Consider the following 26,280-nt stretch of genomic DNA (forward strand, 5'->3'; position numbering starts at 1 on the left):
ATACAAGGACAGAGCAACAGAAGACAGCGCGTGGTCAAGTGTGAGTGTGGAACAGCTGATGGGAAGGAGAGAAGGCAGCCGTGAGCAGGCATTGGTGAGGCAAATGGAATCATTGAGTGAGTGATGACCTAACTGTAGGAGACCAGGCCTTGAAGAGAAGATGGAGACTTGTGCAAAGCAGAGCCAGGGAGGGGCCAGGCACAGCAGCTCACGCCTATAATCCCAGCACCTTGGCAGGCCGAGGCAGGAGGATCACTTGAGCCCGGGAGTTTGAGACCAGCCTGAGCAAAATAGTGAGACCCCATCTCTTAAAACAAAACCAAAAAATTCTAGCTGGATATAGTGGTACACATCTGTGATTCTGGCTACTTGGGAGGCTGGGGTGGGTGATTGAGGCTGCAGTGAGCCATGGTCACACCGCTGCACTCCAGCCTAGGTGACAGAGCACGACTCTGTCTCAGGTAGTAGTAATAAAGAAGAGCCGGCGGGGCACAGTGGCTCACACCTGTAATGCTACCCCTTTGGGTGGCCGAGGCTGGTGGATCACCTGAGGTTGGGAGTTCAAGACCAGCCTGGTCCATATGGTGAAACCCTGTCTCTACTAAAAATACAAAAATTAGCCGGGTGTGGTGGCGGGCACCTGTAGTCCCAGCTACTCAGGAGGCGGAGGTTGCAGTGAGCCGAGATCGCACCACTGAACTCCAACCTGGGCGACAGAGCGAGACTCCACCTCAAAAAAGAAAAAAAAATTACCTAGGTATGGTGGCATGCACCTGTAATCCCAGCTATTCAGGAGGCTGAGGCAGGAGAATCGTTTGAACCTGGGAGGTGGAGGTTGCAGTGAGCCGAGATCATGCCACTGCACTCCAGCCTGGGTGACAGAGGGAGAGACTATACCAAAAAAAAAAAAAAAAAAAAACAAACAAGCCAAAGCGAATAGCATCAAACCTCCCCTGAAAGATTGTGATTTGCAGCCAGCTTGGAGAACCGCTGATGTGGCTTGGACCCTACATGTTACAAGGTGACTACATTAAAGCCACAGAGGGGAAAGAGACTTGCTCGTGTTACACATCTTTTAGTAAAGTAAACTCAAAGCAAGCCGTATTTTCAACATCTCGGTAGTCTCTACACCAAGAAAACAGTTTGTTTATTTAGGTTTCTGATGTTATTCAGAAGATTTACCATCAGTGTGGCGTTATTATGAGCGATTACCTTAAAAATGTTGGCAGGAGGGAGATTTGGTGGATTTTCCTGCAGTGAATTCATTGTGCTGGGTGCGAATGGGTCCAGGCCCCACGGCTGTTGCATTCACTATTCTGACTTGGCCATAATACACTCACTGTGCCTGTGTGCCTGTCCATTGGTAATTCACAGCTTGTTCTCCTAGCAAGGGTGGCAGAGGCTTGCTCCATTGTCCTCTGTCCTCACTCATCTTCCAGGGCCTATTCTTCCCGAATACATGGCTGTGAGCATTCAGCTAAGCAGAGCTAGGGCATCTTTTTCTCATGTTACCCACAGAGAAATGCTGATGAGCTTCTGCTACATGGTAAGATTAGAATTGCCAGATTTATAGTAAGGGTTGGGCATCCCTAATCCAAAAATCCAGAATCCGAAATGCTACACAATCTGAAACTTTTTGAGCACTATGACATTCAAAGGAAATGCTCATTGGAGCATTTCAGATTTCAGATTTTCAAATTAGGGATGCTTAACTAGTAAGTAGGATGCAGATACTCCAAAATCTGGAAAAAATCTGAAATCCAAACCCCTCTGGTTCCAAGCATTTTGGATAAGGGATTCTCAACCTGTAATGTGAGTCACCCGTATACATCGGAATCATATGGTCACAATTCAAAGATGACCTTGTTGTCAGAATTACAAGAGAAGGTCCAGGCACGGTGGCTCACGCCTGTAATCTGAGCACTTTGGGAGGCTGAGGTGGCAGGATCCCTTGAGATCGGGAATTCAAGACCAGCCTGGCCAATATGGTGAAACCCCGTCACTATTAAACACACCAAAATTAGCCGGCATGGTGGCGCATGCCTGTAATCCCAGCTACTCAGGAGGGGCTGAGGCGGGAGAGTCCCTTGAACCCAGGAGGCAGAGCTTTCAGTGAGCCAACATCACGCCACCGCACTCCAGCCTGGGGGACAGTGAGACTCTGTCTCAACAAAAATTACACAAGAAGGATGATTTCATTGTTATTTCTATGCGTTTCTCTACATGGTGAGTGCCTATCTGGAAAGTTATCATCTGCGAATTTCCTCCAAGTCAGCATTTCATTAGGATTTACTTACATATTTTAAACAGTCAACTCATGTTACTTTTCCCCTGCTCAGTGGGAAGCATGCCAGACTCTCTTTTCTCAGGAGTCCCCAGGGATTTCATTCCCAGCTCTGCCTCTAGCTGGCCTTGTAACCTTGGATGAGTCAGTTCATCCCTGTAAAGTGAGACATCCAACCAGATGATCTTTAAGGTCCTTCCCAGTTCCGAAATTACTCTTGGCACTTGTACTTAACTCACATTGGATAAAAGGGGGGCAAAAAGTAAGGACTCTTAGATAAGTTATTCAGCCTGCTTTCACTCACTGAATTCTGTTGTGTTCTGTACACTGTCACCTTAAACTGCAGTTCAAGGTCACACAGCCAGTAAGTAGTGGAGGCAGGATTTGAACCAAGGAAAGCCGACTCCTGAGTGCATGCTCTTAACCGCTGTTTTATAAAGGCCACTGGACGTGATTGGCCTCCTTGGGAATAGCACCCTGAAGAGTAAGCATGTTTTGAACAGATAGAAGAGAGCCCTTCAGAGGGAAAGAGATGGGTGGAGGACTCAGAGGTGGAAATGAGCCGATGTGTCTGGGTTTGGTGAGGAGCTAATGGCTAAAGACACAAGGTTACTCGGCTTAAGGACTGGGAGAGCAAAGGAGCTGGAATACCAGGCAGAGGTGGTTACGTGCAATTCTGTGTGCAGTGGGAGAAGCTGATATTTAGAACTGGAGGTAATGATACAATGGTTTTCAGGAGAGTATATCTGATACTTGATGAAAGGCATCTGAGGGGGATGGAGGAGACATTTCTCCAGAAAGATAGATTTTTCAGCAGACAGAGTAGACATGAGAGAGTGAGTGGTGATAGCAGCCTGGGTCACAGGTGGAGTTGCAGCTGTGTGGAAAGAACTAGAGATGCCAAGAGTGGGAACCAAGAAGGAAGGCTTGGTAAGATCGGGGAGCCTGGGTTAAACTCCGGGGAAGTGGCACAGCCTTGGCAGGTCCACACAGACAGGGGAGCAGAATGGTTAAGAAACAGCCATGCTGCACTCCAAATGATATGTTATACTCCAATCGACAGTGTTTCCCTTAATCTTAACAAAATAATACACACTAGTTTTAGGCCTCTAAAGGAATTTCCTGTTGGAAATTCACATTTTAAAAAGGCAACGCATTGTAAAACTAACCTCCAAGTATTTAAATACACACGAGCCATTGTGCTTATGCATTTATGCAGCATCTGTTTTGTACTTTATAAGTAGTTTTACTTGTTTTGCTTTTATTATAGTTTTTCTTTTCTTTTCCCTCTTCCCTCTCCTCTGTCTTCTTTTTCTGAGACAGGGTCTCGCTCTGTCACCCAGGCTGGAGTGCGGTGGCATGATCTTGGCTCACTGCAACCTCTGCCTCCCTGATTCAAGCGATTCTACTGCCTCAGCCTTCTGACTAGCTGGAATTACAAGCACCTGCCACCATACCCGGGTAATTTTTGTATTTTTAGTAAATACATGGTTTCACCATGTTGGCCAGGCTGGTCTCGAACTCCTGACCTCAGGTAATCCACCTACCTTGGTCTCTCAAAGTGCTGAGATTACAGATGTGAGCCACCGTGCCCAGTCCAGTTTTTCTTTTCTTATTATAAAATAACACATACTCATTTGATTTAGAAGCTTAAAAACTACATATAAGCAAAAAGAAGAAAGATCACTGAAAATCCCAAGATACATGGTTAACACAGTAGTGTTGAATCTTCTAGTTTTATTTTTAGTATAAAAAAGGTATCAAAATATACAAACTCTTTTTTTTCTTTTTTTTTTTTTAAGACGGAGTCTCGCTCTGTTGCCCAGGCTGGAGTGCAGTGGCGTGATCTCTGCTCACTGCAAGCTCCACCTCCTGGGTTCATGCCATTCTCCTGCCTCAGCTTCCCGAGTAGCTGGGACTACAGGCGCCCACCACCTCACCCGGCTAACTTTTTTTTTTGTATTTTTTTAGTAGAGATGGGGTTTCACCGTGTTAGCCAGGATGGTCTCAATCTCCTGACCTCATGATCCACCTACCTCGGCCTGCCAAAGTGCTGGGATTACAGGCGTGAACCCCTGAGCCTGGCCACAAACTCTTTAATGACTAACTTTCCCCCCAGTCTATTGTGAATATTTTTTATGTGTAAAAAAGGTATCAAAATATACAAACTCTTTTATGATTAACTTTTCCCCTAATCTATTGTGAATATTTTTATGTGTAAAATTATCAAAATATTCAAACTCTTTCATGATTAACTTTTTGCGTAATCTACTATGAATATTTTTCGTGAGTTATGGCTGTGATACTGTAGTAGGTTTAGCTAAATCTCTTGGGTCTCTCCATCTCTTAGATCGTGCCCCATTTTTTACGATCACTGTCATTGCTGCCGCTAACATCTAGGTAGCAATGATCTGTTCTTCTGGGTGGATTTGTTGGGGTGGTTTTAAGGCCTTTATTCCAGGTGGTTTGAGGGGATTTTCCGTGGGGCGGATCGCTGGTGTGTCAGGTATGGTTATGTTTTGTGGTGTCAAAGGGATAGCCACTTCTCATCTTCTCAGAGTCCAGGGAATATCCGAAGGAGGCAGAGGAGCTTTTCCTTTGTAAACGACCTGGATGTGCTGGACAGAGGGTCAAAAAGAATGAGGACCCCAGCAGGTGGCAGAGGAGAAATGAAAAGGGAAGCGGGATTTTGCAGCGTGGCAGGCAGAATCCAGGCAGTGCCAAGGAAAGGACCTGCAGGGGTGAGAGTGACGCTGGCAGGGCTGGAGGGACGTTGCGTGTGCAATCTCCTGTGAAGTGGTGGAGAAGTGCTTAGGGTGACTTCTTTTTCAATAATCCAGAGGAGGCCAGGCACAGTGGCTCATGCCTGTAATACCAGTACTTTGGGAGGCCAAGGCAGGTGGACTGCTTGAGCTCAGGAGTTCAAGACCAGCCTGGGCAACGTAGGGAACCCCTGTCTCTACAGAAACGTGCAAAATTAGCCAGGCATGGTAGTGGGCACCTGTAGTCCAAGCTACTCGGAAGGCTGAGGTGGGAGGATGGCTTGAACCCCACGGAGGTCACACCACCGCACTCCAGCCTGGTACCAGAGTGAGACCACATCTCAAAAAAGAAAAGCTACCTTAAAAATAATATAAAAATAATAATACAGAGGAAGCTGGCATAAGTCATTGTAGTAGAGAGGCCTGAGCCACGTTTCACAACGTAACCAGTTGTTGAGATGGACATATTGTATCACATCGCAAGGATTTTGAATAGTTCCTTGGACAGTAGGCACACATAGAGATAGATGATAGAGAGATGGTAGATGGACAACAGACAGATTGACAGATGATAGATAAATTGATAGATGATAGATCAGTAGATGATAGGCTGATACATGATAGATTGATTGACAATAGATAGATTGATAGATGATAGAGGGATAGAGCTATTCCAGCCTAATTTCTGATACAAGAACATGTGATACAAGATAGATGATAGAGGGATAGATCTATTCCAGCCTAATTTCTGATACAGGGGCCTCATGAGGATCAAATAAGTCAAAATGGGTAAAGGGCTTACAGCATTGCTTAGCACATGTTAAACACTGCGTAAGTTTCAGTTATTATTATTAGTTTCATCATTGCCATCTTGTGGGATTGAGAAAAAGTAGTGTCTCTTGGGTATCACCAGTTATGAAGTAGATGCTTAATAACTGATGGGTGTCCCGTTCTTGTTTCCTTTAATTAATTACCGGATGGTTTAGTGTTGACTGTATTCAGTCTGAAGTCCTTTAGATTGACTATTTGTTTCCCTGAGATCGTCATGCATATTTCTTCTTTCCTTTTTAAAGAAACACAAACAGTGACAGTTTCAATATGTTTTACCCAGCTGTCTGTTTCCCAGGATCTGTACTCTGTTCATATGGCACATTTCCTGCATATCATGCAGCCATTCTTCTCTGACACATGCTGAGACGGAGACTTAGAGGAAGCACAGGCCCTGTGTAAACACTTGAAACACAGACAAGCAAATACCAATGAGTCTTTATCACTCTTGATTCTTGGCACAGTTCCTTGTGTGTGGTAGAGGCCTAACAATTTTTCACATGAATGTAGAATAAGGAGAATATTTATTTTGTACTTTGTAAACTTGTTTAGAGGCAAGGTCTCCCTGTGTTGCCCAGGCTGGAGTGCAGTGGCACAATCCTAGCACACTGCAGCCTCCAGCTCCCAGGCTCAAGTGATCCTCCCACCTCAGCCTCCCAAGTAGCTGGGACTACAGGCAGGCATCATGACAACCAGCTAATTTTAAAATTTTTGTAGAGATGGGGGTCTCTCTGTTTCCAACAAAGGCAGCAGAGAGCGTCCAAAGCAGAAAATCTTTGTGTAGCTAGCCGAGGCGCCCTGGGAAAGTTGTGTAAACTGAGCTTCAAATTCTTCTCTGGTGGCTCCAGCACTTCCTGTGTAGCCTTGGGAAAGTTACCTAGCCTCTCCACCCTGTTTGTTCACCTGACACGTGGGGTTAATAATAGCACCTATCTCTCAGGGCTTCCTGAGGATCAAGTAAGTCAAAATGGGTAAAGGGCTTACAGCATTGCTTAGCACATATTAAACACTGCTTAAGTTTCAGTTGTTATTATTATTAGTTTCATCATTGCCATCTCGTGGGGTTGAGAAAAAGTCGTGTCTCTTGGGTATCGCCAGTTATGAAGTAGATGCTTAATAACTGATGGGTGTCCCGTTCTTGTTTCCTTAAATTAATTACCGGATGGCTTAGTGTTGACTTAACAGAAAACAGTGTACCATTTCTATTATGGGATTTAAAATTCTGAGCACAATTAACTGGATCTCTCATGTTTTTGTTTGTGATGTGGGAGTGTGTGTGTGTGCATGGCTATATTTAGCAGATTTTGTAAGCTATTTAAGGCCCCATCACTCTGTCAAAATTGCTTCATTTCATTTCTGTGGGATGAAAATCCATGCCCTCTTCATTTATAAGCATTTGTAACTTGAGTCTGTGTGACACTAGTTTAGATGCTCTGCCACCCAATAGCTGAGTAACTTGGACAAGTTGCTTCTCTATGTTTCGGTGCCCTCATCAGTAAAAGGGGAAAAATAGTACCTCCAAGTTAATGTGGCTGTAAGAACCAGGGGGACCACAATGACAGTTTCTAAAATGTATTGAGTCTGGGCGTGGTGGCTCATGCCTGTGATCCCAGCACTTTGGGAGGCTGTGGTGGGAGATTGCTTGAGGCCAGGAATTTAAGACTAGCCTGGGCAACACAGCAAGACCCTGTCTCTACAAAAAAAAAAAAAATCTAAAAAATTAGCCGGATGTGGTGGCACATGCCTGTAGTCCCAGCTACTCAGGAGGCCAAGGTGGGAGGCTCCCTTAAGCCCAGGAGTTTGAGGCTGTAGTGAGCTGTGATTGCACCACTGTACTCAAAGCCTGGGCAACAGAGCAAGACCCTATCTCTAAATAAATAAATAAATAAATAAATAAGTAAGTAAGTAAGTAAATAAGTAAGTAGGATGTATTGAGCACTTCTCTGTGGCAGATGCTGTTCTAAGTCCTGAACTTGTTTACAGAGCTTGGCACCATGCCTGCCCTCAATAAGCATCATTGTTTTTACTGCAAGTCTGAAGAGTAGGTGAAGCCAGATTGTGGAAGACGAGCTGTTGCTAAGGACTCTGAAGGTCATGGTGAAGCCGGGATTTGAATCTGGCCAGTAGGGTTACAAAGTCCATGATTTTATTTTATTATTGTGATTATTTTTTATTTATTTGTTTTTGAGACAGAGCCTTGCTCTGTCACCAGGCCAGAGTGCAGAGGCACAATCTCAGCTCACGGCAACCTCCACCTCCCGGGTTCAAGTGATTGTCCTGCCTCAGCCTCCCCAGTAGCTGTGACTATAGGCATGCACCACCGTGCCCAGCTAATTTTTATATTTTCAGTAGAGATGGGGTTTCACCATGTTGGCCAGGATGGTCTTGATCTCTTGACCTCATGATCCAGCCGCCTTGGCCTCCCAAAGTGCTGGGATTACAGGCATGAGCCACCGCGCCCGGCCCAAGTCCATGATTGTATGCCTTTGACCATGGTCTTCAGCCAACTTGTGGTCCAGAAAAACATCTCTTCGTTCTGCACAAACCTGCCTTTTTTCTTCTCTCTGGAGATCTCCTTCCCTCGGAATGTGTGCCCTTGATTTGTGCATGTTGACATCCTTCCTTTCTACCAAGACCCTTTAGGCCTGGAGGGTCTTGCTGGTTACTCTCCTCGGAGTTCTCATGACATGTTGTATAGGAGAACTCGAGAGCAGGGACCTCTCTAGACATCGTTGCATCCCTCCTGTCCTCTCCAGCACCTCCCATTTATTTTGTACTCATTAAGTATGTATGGGTATAAGACCAATGAATCATTATCTTGTAACGCAGGGCTCACCCTCTGCCCTTGGCTTGCAGAGTCTTGACGGGGCGGACAGTAAATGAACCCCACTTCTATTACCTGGCCACTGCCCCAGGTAAGATGCACTGGTCACTATATCTGAGGGCTGTCAGCTCCCTCCTCTACACCATCTCATGACTTAGACCACCCCCAGGAGAGAGCAGCCTGGGCTAAATGCAGGAAGCTTCAGGCCTCCACTGATGAGAGCAAGACTCTGTGTGTGTGAAGGCCGGGAGAGCGTGTTAGAAGACATACACACACATATAAATACACAGGGTCTTAACATTTGAACACATTCACTTTGAAACATGGACTTGGCCATCACTGAGCTCTCTGTGGGTCAGGGCTAGAACTCCTAGTTTGGAAAGAAAAGGCCAGAGGCAAGCTGATGTGTTGGCGTGTTCAGAGATGATTCCTGTTAATGTGAATTCTGCTTCTCTTAGAACACCTTTTTCCTGGCACTTGGTCATAACACCTCCTTTTTGCTCCACTTAAACTCCCCGTTCTCCACTTCCTCCATCCCTGGGGGCGGTGTTCAGTGGTTACACAGAAAGGAAGGGTCTTTGATGAAGCGTCTCTGTACAGTGGCTCTGAAGGGCTCAAGGAATCCTTGTCTCCCTTTCATGACATGGACTCAGCCTCCAGAGGCCTTCGGTCACTTCCAAGCCCTTGCATAGCCTGCTGCCTGGACGGTGAGATACCATTGGTAGAAATGGACATTCTAAATCCAGGCATTTAAACTGTAATCCTACTAAGTAATTTGTTTCCTGTTTTATATTGTTTGCTTAGAAGAGGGGGTGGAAAACTGCAGAACTGTTTTCCAGTGCATTTCCTTCCTTCCACCCCCAAACCTACTAAAGATACAGCATGCTTCTTTGCACGCTGATGGTAGGGTTATTCCTAAGTGTTAATTTTTTACGTACCTAATTACTTTCCCAGTAGGAATGGCATCTAATACTTTCTAGCACTACAGTGCTAGCAAATGCTGGGCCCAGAGAAGATGCGTACTGAATTTGTTGATTGCCTGCTGATTTTGTACCCTGATTCTGAGCTCTACAGGAATATGGCCAGATATTGTCTACATGGGGAGACAACCACCTCCATTTTCCCTTCCCTTTTCCACTTTTTTAATGTGCTGAAATCCAGCTTCATCCTTAAAACTAAAACTAGCATTGATTTTTTTAAACTTACTTATTTATTTACTTATTATTTTTTTAAGACAGGGTTTTGCTCTGTCGTTTAGGCTGGAGTACAGTGGTGGGATCATAGCTCACTGCAGCCTCAACCTCTTGGACTCCAGAGATCCTCCCACATCAGCCTCCTGAGTAGCTAGGACAACATGCACACTACCATGCCTGGCTAATGTTTAATTTTTTGTAGATATGGGGTTTTACTATGTTGCCCAGGCTGGTCGTGAACTCCTGAGCTCAAACGATCCTCCTACCTCAGCCTCCCAAAGTGTGTTGGGATTATAGGCATGAACCACCGCACCTGACCTTTTTTTTTTTTTTTTTTTTGGCTGTGCTAACTGTCCCCAATGCTGCATGTGTACTATTTGTCATGGCTATAGTAATATTCATGATTACTACTACTCATCTGTAATTAAGATATAACTGGGATAGTACAATGAACCAGGCATTGCATGAAGGGCTTTGTATGTATTTTCTTGTCTAATGAGTGGCATTTAGAACATACTTAATTGACTTAAGGAAGACTTGCTCACAAGTGGTTCACAAACTGTGGGTTTCAGGGAAGCCGTTTCTGCTGTCTCAGACTCAGTTTTCCCCTCTGCAAAATAGGGAGCTGGATGCCTGCCTCTCCAGGTTCTTTCCTTTTTCATCACTGGTTTACCTCAATTCACTTGTGTTTAGGAGTCCTTGCTGTGTACTCTGCACAGATTTGTTGCTTAGAGAATATAAAACAAATGCAGTTCAGTCCCTGCGTCAAAGCTTGTACCATCTAGTGCAATGACAGGAAGCCAGGGGTATCCGAGGGGTAGAGAACAGGGAAGTCAATTATGTCGGGCGAAAGTGGGGAGATTCCTGAGAGTCGATTCTAATTAGAAGCTTCCTGAAGGAGGAGAGATTTCCGTTCAGGGTAAAGGAGGCAGTCGATGGCGTGGGAGTACAGAATCACCTCTTGACAGAACTGGTGGACAAAACAAGCTATTCAGCAGTGAACCAGAACAGGGCTGCGTTCAGGACCAACTCACCTGACATTTTGCCCTATGCTAAATGTAAACTGGTCACCGTATCGATACTGCTGCAAGATAAACTGGAGAATCTCAACTACATCATAAAAGTATGTGGATCTCAGAAGAGTGAAGCATTTGGATATTTGAGATGAGTCCCCAGATTAAAACTGCTTATTTTGGCGTCCCCATATGCTGAGTCTCTCGGCCTCAGGGGAACCTCCAGAGTGGGGATGATAAATCTGATACATCTGGATTTCTGCCACAATATAATAGAATTAATTACCATTGAAATTGGCTAATGCTTGTGTTTAATAATAAATATATATGCCCCTCTTCATTTCAGAAAGAAACTGAAGGGGGTTGCAAATATATTTGCAATGCAACAAGATACAAAATACAAGAGATAAGGAAGAAAAATAAAAGAAGAAATAATTGAGTAAGGTCAGAGGAAAAGTCCAAATGCCCAAAGGCTTTAAATACTTTATTAGAAGTGGGCTGCATGCATGCTTTGGGCTCAGGATCTTATCAGCCAATGCATTTTTTTCCTAAAAGAAAGTTTTTGGTTTTAACATGATAATGTAACGTGTCTAAGATTCCAAGAGTTAATGCGGAGACTTACCTTTATCGATGAAAGGGATTTTGAGTTTTGGATAATGCTGTGTACTTTCATTCATGTTGACTGCTTAGAAACAAATTCATGAGACACAGACTGAAAGCAAAACACGAGCCCAAGGCTTTCTGGCTGAGCTTCTGAGGCTGCGTAGCTTTTGCACCAAGGATTTTACTTAATGAAACCGCAGGTCTGAGGACAATTATGTTCTCCAAGAAGAGGAATTCTCTTTGACGTTTATTATTTCCTTTGAGGAGAGGCTTTTCTCTCTGCTTCCCCCACACACCCATTTATCAGAAACATACTCTTTATTTTTTAGAGACAGGGTCTTGCTCTGTCACCCAGGCTGGAGTGCAGTGGTATGATCATGACTCGCTGGCATCTCAAATTCTTGTGCTCAAGCCATCTTCCTGCCTGAGCATACCAAGTAGCTAGGACTCCAGGAGTCAGCCATCATGCCAGGCTCATTGTTTAATTTTTGTAAAAATGGGGTCTTGCTATGTTGCCCAGGTTGGTTTCAAATTCCTGGCCTCAAGTTATCCTCCCATCTTGGCCTCTGAAAACACTGGGATTATAGCTGTGAACCACTGCCAAACACGTTGTTTTTTTCTTTTTCTTTTTCTTTTTTTTAAGTGGTGACACATCGGTTTATTGAAATATGTAGCAATGTATGGTGAAAATAATGTTCATATTTTATTTTCTTAAAACAGAATATTGCAGTTTTTAGTGATAGATTTTGTTTTTTAGGGTGGTTTTAGGTTTCAGAGAAATGGAGAAAAAGATACAGGGTGCCCATTTACCTCCTCCCCTCCTGCACACAGTTTTCCCATTATTAATTTCTTACATTAATGTGGTACATTTTTGACAACTGACGTACCAATATTGATACGTTATCATTAGCTAGTCCATAGTTTAAGTTAGGGTTCACATCTTGTATTGCTCATTCTTTGAGTTTTGACAAGTGTATAATATTGCATTTTCACGATTAACATTTCTGTGTATTTTATCACTGCATAAAATCTGAAAAAAAGTAGTAAAATCCAGAAATATGGTTATGAATAAAATTTTTTGAATTGTTGCAAAAAATATTTACCTCGTTGTATTATACTGAAAAGCCGAACAATCCATCATATTGCTCAAATTGTTACAGAATGAACTTTAAAATGGAAAAATGTCATTTTTTTCCTGATTTCTTTTTTTTTCAGTTTTTTTTTGCATTATTATTTTTTATTATTATACTTTAAATTCTAGGGGTGTTTGACAAGCCAGACACATTCTTTGTGACATTGGAGAAAGACTGGGGCAAGTCTGCCCAGAGAACCATGGAGCCAAGTGTGACAGCTGGAGGGCCTCAGCCCAGGTCTGACCTCCTTTGAGTTCATGTCTCTTTTATTCCTAGTGTCAAGCAGAATGAGCGCTATGGCCAGTTGACTCTGGTCAACTCTACCTCGGCGGACACGGGTGAATTCAGCTGCTGGGGGCAGCTCTGCAGCGGCTACATCTGCAGGAAGGACGAGACCAAAACAGGCTCCACCTACATCTTTTTTACAGGTAAAATACTTGGTGCATTCATGGAACTCTTCAAACTTCTGGACTTGGCTGAGAGCTGAAGGTTTCCCTACTGCATGCTGAATAGCAAATAATGACATCAGAGCACTTCTTGTTTGCCGGGCTCTGGGCTAAATGCTTTACATCAGTTATTTCATGTAAGTCTTACCATAACCCTTCAGGGCATATACTAATATTATTGTTATTATTATTATTTTTCAGATGGGAAAGTTGAGGTTAAATAAGTCCTTAAGGTCACACAGCAAGTAAGTGGTGGTAACAAGATTTCAACACAAACCGTTTGGTTCCAGGGTCTGTCCCTGCACTTGCCAATATAGTGACCACTAGATACGTGTGGCTACTTAAATTTAAATGAAAATTAATCAAAATGAAATAAAATTCAAAACAGTTTCTCAGTGCACTTGCCAGGTTTCAAGTGCTCAACTGTGGCATGTAGCTAATGGCTATTGTACTAGACAGCACAGAGAGAGAACATTCCCTTTATCACAGAAAGTTCTATTGGACAGTGCTGCTGTTGACTTTCATCACTGTGTTCTCAGAACCTATGACCATCTCCTCTCTGGAAACTCCATAGGATGCTTTGCTAAAGACCTCCTCCCATTTGTCATTTTTATTATTTTATTTTTTGATTTTTCCATAGAAATGAGGTCTCACTGTGTTGCCCAGGCTGGTCTCAAACTCCTGAGCTCAAGCTATCCTCCTGCTTTGGTCTCCCAAAGTGCTGTAGTTACAGGCATGAACCACAGTGCTCAGCCCCATTTGTTCTTGGGAGTACTATGAGCTGGGATTTCAGAGGCAAGATTCCCAAAGATTGTGGCTCTTGTGTCTCCAGTCCCTGTCCCTAAGCCTCAGTGGACTGCCTGAAAATGTTCAAGTCAGAGTGGAGAACTCTGCAGTGCAAAGTATGTTTCTGGAAGGTGGAGCTTGCATTTTGAGAAACAGGTGTGCAGAATAACTGCTCAGCCTCTTTCTTCTGTAATGTTCTCTAAGTTCTGAAGTTTAGGGGATGAAGTTCTCCAACAAGGTTCAGAGGTCAGTAACAGCTTTCAGGAATCTTCCAAATCCACCCCAGTCCTATTGTTGTCCAAGACATTTCAGGTGAAACCAGAATCCTTTCTTAGTGCCTGGCCAGGGACTTTCATGAGATTTCTCTATGCCCTGAATCCATCTACCTTTCAGACCTAGACCTAAATAGGCCTAGACGTAGACTTAGACCTATGACCCAAATGATGTTATGACCTGACCAGTAAAGAATGTTTTAGTACAATTTTATGTATTTGTCCTTTCCTGCTCAAATAACTCCCCTCTGGCAAGAAGATGTATTAGTAGGGTACGCTGCAGTTCTGGAAGCACATGTATCTCATTTTGAAGGAGACTTTTTACTCCTTAGTTCAGCTAGATCCGAGTTTTTGTCTCATGCCAGGAAAACTTAGGCACACAGACACTTAAAAGAGTGAGTGGAGTAGAATTTAGTATGCGAAAGCTCTCAGCAAAAAGAGGGGTCCTGAAAGCAGGTTGCAGGTTGCCCTCTACACGGCTGAATACAAGGGCTTCTATGTTCCCCTGGTAGGACTGGGTTCCCTGTTTGTAAAAGGCGTGAATTCCTGGCGGCTCCACCCCTTCCTTTCAGTGCACATGCGGGCCCTTAATCTGAGTCACTCCACGTTGATTTATTTCCCTTACTGCACGTGTGTTAAGGGATGGAATTTTTCACTAGGGGCATGTTTAGGCGAGACTCCTGAGCACAAAGACCGTGGTAGGTCAGAGGTTCTCTAAGGACCCTCCCATATCTGCTTAGGAGATTTCTCTGCCTCCTGCCTCTATCAATTTCATTTCCACAACATCCCTGGGAAATAAGCAAAAGCTATTTTATTATCTCCAGAATACCACAAGTACTAATGCTCATGCTGAGCCATAATGTTCCAGGACTTGTAGTGGCACAATAAGGAGTGAAATCTTTTTTTCTGACCCAGGATCCAGTGTTTTTACTGCCTTGAGCCTCTTCTAGGACAAGGTGAAGGATGGACTGATAGCCAGATTCTAGCTAGCATAACTGGTGTTGTCAGGAGAATTGTTAATAATTGTTCATAGGCACTCTCTTTGGATCTTCATTTTGGAACTCGCTACCCAAGACTGTCTGTGTGCCCTTTGTATTATACCATGCTGTGAAGCAACAGTGGAAAAGGCAACTAATTAAGATGAATAAAAGTCTGTTATTCCAGACAACGACTGATTCCACATTTCAAGTTGCAGAAGGAAGATTCTTTGCCATAATTAGCACTGTTGTGTCTTCCCAAAGTATCAGTCGAGGTTTTGAACTGAAGGCTTAGCTTGGGCATAATGTTCTATTAATGTTATGGGGTCTTGGCCAACCATGGTGGCTCACACCTGTAATCCTAGCACTTTGGGAGGCCGAGGTGGGTGGATCACTTGAGGTCAGGAGTTCGAGACCATCCTGGCCAACATGGAGAAATCCCATCTCTACAAAAATACAAAAACTAGCTGGGCGTGGTAGCGCACACCTGTAGTCCCAGCTACTCAGGAGGCTGAGGCAGGAGAATCACCTGAATCTGGGAGGCGGTGGTTGCAGTGAGCCAAGATTGTGCCACTGCACTTCCAACATGGATGACAGAGCAAGACTTTGTCTCAAAAAAAAAAATTATGAAAAAAATTATGGGCTCACTTTGAGTTTTGGAGGCAGATCCTTTTTTTTTTTTTTTTTTTAAATTTACTGAACTCCTTTTGGGAACCAAAGAAAGGCTAAAATATATTTATTCCAACTATCAAGAAACTTTGATCAAAAAGGGAGGTGACCTAATGAGTTTTTTGTTCTTATTTCTCTCTTTTTTTTTTTTCTTATTTCTCAACACTAAGGTAGGAGTCCAGTTGGATTTTCACTGTAGGGTTTATCAATTTGTCTTTTCAAGCATGGGTGGGTTTGAAAAATCAAGATGGGCAGTTACAGAAGCTGAGGTTCCCACTGCTGGCTCAGGATTCTTTCAGAACATGTTTCCTGGCTACCCATGTGGAGAAACGTCTGTCATTCATTATGTTTGTATGTTTCCTAGAGTTTGATTGAAGCTTCTTTTGGGGGACTGACTGTTGTTAGTGTGCAATCTGTGATAAACAATTGCCATATATATTTCCTCTTTCGTCTTTATCCAGGAGGCTCTTGGAAGGTTTTTCTCCCTTCTCTCTCACTTTTTATTGGAGTATAACATATGTAAAGAAAAACATTCAAATTCTCAGTATACAGCTCAATAAATTGTCGTCAACCAAACAGGCACATGTGACTCCCACCCAGGTCAAGGATGAGAACATTACCAGCGGCAGGGCTTTCTCATCGTGAAAGGCTGGGGCTCTCATTTTTATATGTAGGAAAACTACATTAATAAGTACTTTCCTGGCTGGGCACAGTGGCTCATGTTTGTAATCCCCCAGCACTTTGGGAAGCTGAGGGAGGTGGATCACTTGAGGTCAGGAGTTTGAGACCAGCCTGATCCACATGGTGAAACCCTATCTCGACTGAAAATACAAAAATTAGCTGGATATGGTGGCACACACCTGTAGTTTCAGCTACTCAGGAGGCTGAGGCACAAGAATCGCTTATACCCAGGAGGCAGTGAGCCAAAGTTGCAGTGAGCCGAGATTGCACCACTACACTCCAGCCTGGGTGATGGAGTGAGACTGTCTCAAAAAAAAGACTCTTCTAAATATTGAATTTGCTATAATTTGGATTTAGTGTATAGCTTGTTAACTTCACTTTTTTTTTTTTTTTTGTGAGACTCTGTCTCGGCTCACTGCAACCTCCGACTCTCCTGGTTCAAGCAATACTGCCTCAGCCTCCCAAGTAACTGGGATTACAGGCACATGCCACCACGCCCATCTAATTTTTGTATTTTTAGTAAAGACGGAGTTTCACCATGTTGTCCAGGAGGGTCTCAATCTCCTGACCTCATGATCCGCCCACCTCGGCCTCCCAAAGTGCTGGGATTACAAGTGTGAGCCACCCCGCGTGGCCAATTTTTTTTTTTAATGTAAAGTCCCATGTGCTTAGTTTTCTTTAAGTAATACATTTGTCATCTAGATTAGTGAACATAAATACATTTGCAGAGGACATGTAATCTATAATTATTAAAATTAACTTCAACAGTTTTGGTTGTTGATGGAAGCTACAAATTGCAAATATATTTTTTAAAGCAACTGGTGTGGTCACTTACTTCAAAGTGTGTATTATAGTATAAGAAGTAAGGCTGGGCACATTGGCTCACCCCTGTAATCTCAGCACTTTGGGAGGCCAAGGCAGGAGGATTGCTTGAGTCCAGCAGTTTGAGACCAGCCTGGGCAACATAGTGAGACCCTGACTCTACAAAAACCAAACAATAAAAAATTAGGCTTGGTGGCACGTGCCTGTAGTCCCAGCTACTCAAGAGGCTGAGGTGGGAGGATCACTTGAGCCCTGGATGTTGAAACGGCAGTAAGTCATGATCATGTCACTGCACTCCAGCCTGGGCAACAGAGTGAGACCCTGTCTCAAAAAAAAAAAAAAAAATGATATTTTTATGTTCTTAAATTCACATGGTTCACTTATTCAACTAACGACTTTGCTTATTGATTCAGATTATTCTACACACTCTTAAAACAAAAGTTGCCTCTAAATCTTGCAATCGTGCAATCCTAAAGTGTTACTGCTAAGAAAACATCTTTAATATTATCCACTCCAGATTCTTCTCTTGACAAATGTGGACACTGAAGCATGAGGAAATTAAGTAATGCCTCCAAGGCCATGTAGATGGACTGTGTGAACACGTGAACGTTGGGCACAACTTTGACAGAGGTGCTCCTTACCTAAGCCTGAAAGCCAATTTCTCATAAAGTAGAACGGATCTCCCAGCCTGATGGAAACCCATGTAAAACACGGAGACTCTCTGAGCCATGATATGCTCTTCCCTCGTCTTAGAGCCAAGAGGAAGGATCTCCACGTTAGTGAACTTGGTACTTATAGCCCAAGAACTCTTGGCTCATGAACCATTCGGTGATGTGTCCAGGAATTCTGCCCCCAACCTAAAACACCATCTAACTCTGACGCAAAGAAGGCAAGTTGGGGAGAAAGGCAAGAAAAATTATTTATTTCAGGAACATTGTGGGGAAAACACAAGAAAGGATGTAATACGTATTAGGGTATCACTAGCTCCAAATATTTTCCTTTGCAATTACTATAATATTCCCTCACAGAATGATCCAGAAAAACACAGGATTTAATGTACCATTCCAAAAAAGAAAAGCCACCAGCACCAACAAAAATTACCCCCAAAAGCCCAGTCCAGAGTTTCTTGCCTGTCCTAAGGACAGAGTCAGTCCTCATTTCTCCCATTTCGGTAAGATAAAAATGCCATCATCTGAGCTTAAAGAACCAGGCAGAGTAATTTCAGGGGAAATGAGGGGATGTAAGAGACTGGCTGAAGATTCCCAGCCAGGTGCTGGCCAAGCCGAGAGCAGACCTGAGACTGATGGGTTCCTCCTTCAAACCAGCAACATTCCCCTCCACTAACTTTGGCAGGCACCAGGTCCTCTGGGCTGTGTAGGGAGCTCTGATGTGCTGGGAAATGCTTCCTGGCTGGCAGTTACTGACCATGGCTGTGGGGTTGATTTCTCCACACACAAGCAACAGATGGCTTCAAGCTTTACAATTGCTAAGGGTTTAAAACTTACAATCATAAAATCACATTAATAAGTGCTTTCCTAAATACTGAGTTTGCTGTAATTTGGATGTAGTTTACAGCTTATTAACTTGATTTTTTCTGGAAATCTAAAATCCAATGTGCTTAGTCGTCTTTAAGAAATATGTGTGTCACCTACATGAGTGGATATAAATACATTTGCAGGAGACATATGTAATCTATAATTATTAAAATGAACTTTAACACATTTTTTTCTTGATGGAAGCTACTGATTGCAATTTTTTTTTTTTTTTTTTTTTTGAGACACAATCTTACTTTGTTGCCCTGGGTGGAGTACAGTAGCATGATCTCGGCTAACTGCAACCTCTGCCACCTCCTGGGTTCAGGCAATTCTCATGCCTCAGCCTCCCATGTAGCTGGGACTACAGGCGCATGCCACCACACTCAGCTAATTTTTTTTTTTTTTTTGTATTTCTAGTAGAGATGGGGTTTCACCATGTTGCCCAGGCTGGTCTCGAACTCCTGAGCTCAGGCGATCCACCCGCCTCAGCCTCCCAAAGTGCTAGGATTACAGGCATGAGCCACTACACCTGGCCAGATTGCAAATATATTTTTAAAGCAAGTAGTGTCGTCACTTACTTCAAAGTATGTATTGAAGTATAAGAAGTAAGGCTGGGCCTGTTAAACCTTAACATGTTAAAGGTTTATTTGTTAAATCTTAAATCTTGTTCCTTGCTGCTTCATGGCTGTGATCCGTGGGCCTCATTTGGGCTTGAACTGATACCTTTTCTGTTTTCTTTAAGGAGACGGGAAGGAAAATCATTCTTCCAAAAAATGAAAAGCATTAAAATAAAAAAAACCCCAGCTTTTGCTACTCCTAAGGATTCAGTATTTGGAGGATGTTGCCAGAATCCTTAAGGATGCTTTTACTTTGCTTCTCCAGAGTGAATAAGCCCGTGTCTTCCCTTTGCAGAGAAAGGAGAACTCTTTGTGCCTTCTCCCAGCTACTTCGATGTTGTCTACTTGAACCCGGACAGACAGGCTGTGGTTCCTTGTCGGGTGACTGTGCTGTCGGCCAAAGTCACGCTCCACAGGGAATTCCCAGCCAAGGAGATCCCAGCCAATGGAACGGACATTGTTTATGACATGAAGCGGGGCTTTGTGTATCTGCAACCTCATTCCGAGCACCAGGGCGTAGTTTACTGCAGGGCGGAGGCCGGGGGCAGATCTCAGATCTCCGTCAAGTACCAGCTGCTCTACGTGGCAGGTAAGCTGGGCCACCCCTGTCTAGATTCTAGTCACTCCGCTGGTCAGTTTCAGGTACTGCTGTTCCCTGCCTGCAGATGGAATAAGGAAGCACCATGAGTGCCTTTGTTTCATTGTTGTTGGGTTTTTTTTTCTTTTCCTTTCTTCCTGAAACAGTGTCCCTTTTTGCTGCCCAGGTTGGAATGCCGTGGCACAACCATTTTCTCACTGCAGCGTTAAAGCCCTGGGCTCAAGCGATCCTCCCTCCTTAGCCTCCTGAGTAGCTGGAACCACAGGCATGTGCCACCACGCCCTCTCATACAGAAGAGGTCTTCCTGCCTTGCCTGGACTGGTCTCGAACTCCTGAGCTTAAACAATCCTTCAATCTCAGCTTCCCAGAGTGCCGAGATTCCAGGTGTGAGCCACCATGCTCGGCCCACTTACGCTGTTCTTAAAGGCTTCCCTTCTGCCCCACCGCTTCTAGGATGTTCTCCTTCCTTGCTATGACTCTGACCGAAAACCCCCTGTCCCCCTTCCAGCCAAATCCTTCCATCATTCACTCTGGTGCTGCCTCTCTGTTTGATGAGCAGGTCTTCTAAGTCCCCAAACTCCTTTAGAGCATCCTCCCAGCCTCTTGGTCTTAACCCGAATCTGCTGTCTCCTAAGGACACCGTTCGTTCCCACCTCAAGGCTGGCATCCTTCTTGTACCCATTCCCACCCCCCAACCCTCATTCTCTGCCCTTCTGTTGGGAACCTCTGCTCTTTGGGGGCTCCACCAGCATTCTCATTTCCTTTCCTGTCACTCCCCTGAGTGCATCGAACATTTTGGCACTTTGTTCATGGTCCTGCTTGTCGCTCCATTTTTAGGGTGACTTTGATATCGACTTGGAACCCACTGGTCAGGTTCATGGACCCCTCATCTGCTCCACCTCGGATATTCCCACCCTCATCACAATGTGAACATGTCAACCACAACCGCTGTGACAGCAATCACCGGGGCTGACCCCAGCTCCAGTGACACAGGCTTGTACTTTCCCAGGATTCTGTGTTTAATGACTCCCTCAACCACAATCCTCACCTGCACCCCCTGTTCCCCAGGGCTTTCTGCCCTCCCCACCCACGAGGCTTAGATCCTGGCTCCCAGCACATCTCTACTCACTACCCATGCCCTGCACGCCCTCATCTCTGTACTCCCCTCTCCTGTCCAGGAAAGAACCATCCTGGATGAACACAGCTAACCTTCTCCTCGTACCTGTAGCCAGAGTTAAGAGCTGTTGGGACACTCCCATGGGTGGGTAGAGGGCATGGCCTCGAATCCCCCATCTCTTGTCCACCCTGCCTGGCGTCCTCTGCGTTTTGTTCCGTCTTTCTTCTGCTTTCCCCAATGTGCACAGAACACTTGGAGTCCTCAAACTCCCACCTCATTCTCTTCCAACTGGCCTTACTCCCTTCCTCTTGACAGATCTGAAACATGATCAGTCTCCCAGTTAAAATTGGAACTACTTCTTTTAATGTGGCCATTTTAGTGAGGAGTTTCATTTCAGGGCGTTTATACATGAAATACGTTTTTCCCTGGTAACTGCCAGCCATTCCACTGTGTTAAATCCCCCTTTTCCTGAGGGTAGGGAGATCTGTTAGTCGTGTTGAGTTTCCCTTTGACATCCAGGAGGCTCGCTGGGTGGGTAAGACAGCCTCGTTCTGATTTCTAAGGCCGTTTGTTTAAAATCTTCAGTCCCGACAATTGATCCAAGCCTGCTTTCTGCTCTTCCTTCCACATGCAGGCTCCATGCTGAGTCCAGCAGCTCTGAGTCAGAGGCCACAGTCCCCTCTGCTCCCCTCCCCTCCCCTCCCTGCTGGGACACCAGGTTAGGGGAAGTAAGAGACAGAGGTCAGAGCCCGAGAGCTGGCTACCCCTGGTGATAAATGCTGACCTGGCTTGCTGTCTGTGAGCCTGATGGGAGCAGATAGTGACTCCAGTGCTTTGTCACAGGTGATAGGGACTCGCTTGTCACAAGCCCCTTTAGTGTCCTAGGCCCTGTCCCATGCAGCCTCGCCTCCTCCTGGACCCTCAGCTGGAGGCTGCCTCTGCTTGTATGAACTTCTTTGCTGTTAGGTGCAGCACGACTGAGAGAGCCTGGAGTCTTGACGTCTCTGAGTCCATCTGATCACCTGGCTCCGGAGCAGGTGGCCACCAGAACATACTGTGGAGACACAGTCTGGGCCCTCTTTCCTTCTGGAAGTCCCCCACTCTGCCATCTTGTCCAGGGCTCTTTTGCCCCGGGCTGATGGCATAGGGGCAGGCTAGGAGCAGTTCTGTTGGAGAACGCCACAGCACCCCCCACCTTCCTTGACAAGCAGTTCTCTGAGGCCCCTCCCTCACCTTTCTGGAGTGAAGCACCCCCTTGCCAGCTTTGCAAGGGAGGAGGGGAAGTCGTTTCTCTTTAGGCACTTTAGTCCCTCACAGGTGACTTTAGTCTCTCGGAGAACTCTCACCTTGACCAGGGAGAAGTGGTGTGTGTGGGCAGGGTCCGTCCCCTGCAGTGGAGCTTCTCAGGCAGCCCTGTCGGGGGATCAGTAGCCCCAAGAGTGAGCTGCTCTCTGAAGTTAAAAATTGGACTCTGTCATGCCTCGTGTTCTCAGCCATGGTGCTTATTCAGCAGGCCATGCCCCTCACGCCCTGTTACCAAATCCCTCTCACGGCCCTGCTTCACCTCCCCGCGTGCTGCGCTGAGCCCACCACTCTTCCCCACTAGAACCAAGTCCCTGAATGAAAGAGCTCTCCATGTCCCATCTCCACTTCCTTTCCTCCCACACACTCCTCTGCCCACTCCCATCTGGCCTTCTCCCTTGACTTCCACCGAAATGGCTGTTGCCAAGGTACTCTGGGAACCCCATGCCGTTAAAATCTGTCCCCGTCCCACTGGATTCCGCCTCCCCTGCATGGAACGGCCTCTGCCCTGGTTCCATTTTTTCCAGCTTCCACCACCTCCCCTTCAGCTTTCTCACTCTTCTTGGTCAGCTCTTAGCAATCTATCAACTCTGAAATGCTGGTGCTCCCCCAGTCACCCTTCTTTCCCACTCCTTGTTCTCTCCCTGGGCCTGCTTCACATGTGTACACTGGGAACTCCCAAGTGGGTGGAAGTGGCCAGATCTGGAAGCACCAGATCCACGTGTCCGCCGTCCACCTCAAGCGTGCACTGAGATGCTTTGGGACCCTCCATCCTCTGTATGCCATCCCTGGACTCAGCGCCATCCTCCCTGGACTGGTTCTTCCTCCTCCTCTGCTTTGGCGACGGCACTACCTTCATCCAGGGGACAGGCCTGTGGCTGGAAGTCAAGCTCATCTCCCTTCTCCTCCCAATCCTTTGTACTTTTTTCATTAAATCACTTTCAAATCTTACTGTTTCTCTCCATCCTCACTACAAAAAAGGGATCAAGCTAGCATTGTCTCTGCCCTGGTCTTACGTGAATACCTTCTCATCCATCTCCCCTATGTCCACCTTTTCTTTCTCCACTCTGTTTTCCACACTGCAGTTGATTTTTTTTTTTAAGGCAAAATCTTGCTCTGTTGCCCAGACTGGAGTGCAGTGGTGTGATCTCGGCTCACAGCAACCTCCACCACCTGGGCTCAAGCGATTCTCCGGTCTCACCCTCAGTATCTGGGATTACAGGCATGCGCCAGCATGCCCAGCGAATTTTGTGTTTTTAGTTGAGATGGGGTTTCACCATGTTGGCCAGGCTGGTCTCGAACTCCTGACCTCAGGTGATCTGCCCACCTCCGCCTCCCAAAGTGGTGGGATTACAGGAGTGAGCCACTGCGCCCGGCCCCTGATTTTAATTAAACCATTCAGTAGGTTCCCACTTCTCCCAGAACCAAAGTCCAAATCCTCTGTGTGGCGTGAATGGCCTCGCATGGACTCACCCCTGTCCTCCTCCCCATCCAGGTCTCACTCCTCCCTCCCCTCCTCTCCCCAGCCCTCCTCACTCCGCCACCACCTCTCACCCAGGGCCACGCCCATGAGCACTGCCAGCCTGCTGGTGCCTCCCTGCTTCTCCTGTTCATGTCTTTGAAGCTCAGTCTTGAGATTGTAGTTCAAACAGTACTTCCTCAAGGAAGCCCTTCCTGGCTCTCAGACTGTTCTATTCTGGCCTTTCGGAGTACACTGGGCTTCTGCTTCATAGCTTTTAACACAGCATTTTAAACTAACCATATAGGCCGGGCACGGTGGCTCAAGCCTGTAATCCCAGCACTTTGGGAGGCCGAGACGGGCGGATCACGAGGTCAGGAGATCGAGACCATCCTGGCTAACATGGTGAAACCCCGTCTCTACTAAAAATTACAAAAAAACTAGCCGGGCGAGGTGGCGGGCGCTTATAGTCCCAGCTACTCGGGAGGCTGAGGCAGGAGAATGGCGTAAACCCCGGAGGCGGAGCTTGCAGTGAGCTGAGATCTGGCCACTGCACTCCAGCCTGGGCAACAGAGCGAGACTCCGTCTCAAACAAACAAACAAACAAACAAACAAAAACTAACCATATAATGACTCACTCATTGTCTGGCCCCTCCCTTAGAATACAGGTTCCAGGGGCTCAGAGATCAGGTCCATCTCTCTCCCTGGTCTAGACCCACCTGCTAGCACACAACCTTGCTCAAGGCTACCATCAAAATTGCTCGTTGACACACCTGTACTCCCAGCACTATGGGAGGCCAGGGCATGAGGATTGCTTGAGGCTATGAGTTGGAGATCAGCCTGGGCAACATAGACCAAAAAAACTGAAAAATTAGCCAGGTGCAGTGGCTCATACCTGTAATCCTACCTACTCAGAAGGCTAAGATGGGAGGATGGCTTCAGCTTTCCTCCAGGATGCAGGAGTTCGAGGCTGCAGAGAGCTAAGACTGCACCACTGTTGGCAGGTTCCTGTACTCCCAGGTACTCGGGAGGCTGAGGCAGGAGAATGGTGTGAACCCGGGAGGCAGAGCTTGCAGTGAGCCAAGATCACGCCACTGCACTCCAGCCTGGGTAACAGACCCTATTTCTTTCTTTCTTTCTTTTTTTTTTTTTTTTAATTATTATACTTTAAGTTCTAGGTTACATGTGCACAACGTGCAGGTTTGTTACATATGTATACATGTGCACAACGTGCAGGTTTGTTACATATGTATACATGTGCCATGTTGGTGTGCTGCACCCATTAACTCGTCATTTACATTTTCATTGTTCACTTCCCACCTATGATTGAGAACATGCAGTGTTTGGTTTTCTGTCCTTGCGATAGTTTGCTGAGGATGATGGTTTCCAGCTTCATCCACATCCCTACAAAGGACATGAACTCATCCTTTTTTATGGCTGCATAGTATTCCATGGTGTATATGTGCCACATTTTCTTTAACCAGTCTGTCATTAATGGACATTTGGGTTGGTTCCAAGTCTTTGCTATTGTGAATAGTGCCACAATAAACATATGTGTGCATGTGTCTTTATAGTAGCATGATTTATAATCCTTTGGGTATATACCCAGTAATGGGATGGCTGGGTCAAATAGTATTTCAGTTCTAGATCCTTGAGGAATCGCCACACTGTCTTCCACAATGGTTGAACTAGTTTACAGTCCCACCAACAGTGTAAAAGTGTTCCTATTTCTCCACATCCTCTCCAGCACCTGTTGTTTCCTGACTTTTTAATGATCGCCATTCTAAATGGTGTAAGATGGTATCTCATTGTGGTTTTGATTTGCATTTCCCTGATGGCCAGTGGTGATGAGCACTTTTTCATGGGTCTGTTGGCTGTATAAATGTCTTCTTTTGGGAAGTGCAGAGACACCATTTCTAAATAAATAGCTTGTTGAGTGAATTCTCCATAAATGAAGAAATTTGTTTCTGAAACATGATGAGGCAAAGGCACTGCAAACCCAGGTAGCAGTTGTGCCCAAACATCTTTCACATCTGTATATTTAGATTTTCTCCTCCTCTTGTGCGGATAGACAGCCACACACTTATCTGCTCCCTGCCACCCCCGTGGACGCCACCACCCAGTACTTCCTACATGCTTCTTCCCTAAGGACTTGTTCCCCCTCACCTCTTTATTCTCTTCACATGACCCCTGACGGACCTCTGAGCCTCCTCACCTAATCACAGGCTTGGAGGCTGTCCTGGGAGTCCTGGTGCCAATCCCATTCCAGACCACCAAGGTCAACAGGTAAAGGTGGCTTCAAAGGAAGCCCCAAGTGGTGTGCTCACACCGTCTTGGCACTGGACGGGAAGTTGTGAGA

The 26,280-nt window shown here is 45.5% G+C and overlaps 1 protein-coding gene across 1 annotated transcript in view; it reads left to right on the top strand.

The window, feature by feature from the left end:
• PDGFRL (platelet derived growth factor receptor like) overlaps positions 1-26,280 on the top strand; it is a 66,344-nt gene that overhangs the window by 31,996 nt on the left and 8,068 nt on the right. The window contains exons 3-4 of the mRNA XM_045397917.3: positions 12,917-13,068; positions 19,741-20,034. Of these exons, the coding sequence (XP_045253852.2) occupies positions 12,917-13,068; positions 19,741-20,034 (446 nt within the window). The remainder of the gene's footprint in view (positions 1-12,916; positions 13,069-19,740; positions 20,035-26,280) is intronic.

This window comes from Macaca fascicularis, chromosome 8 (assembly GCF_037993035.2).
Source record: "Macaca fascicularis isolate 582-1 chromosome 8, T2T-MFA8v1.1".
NCBI lineage: Eukaryota > Metazoa > Chordata > Mammalia > Primates > Cercopithecidae > Macaca > Macaca fascicularis.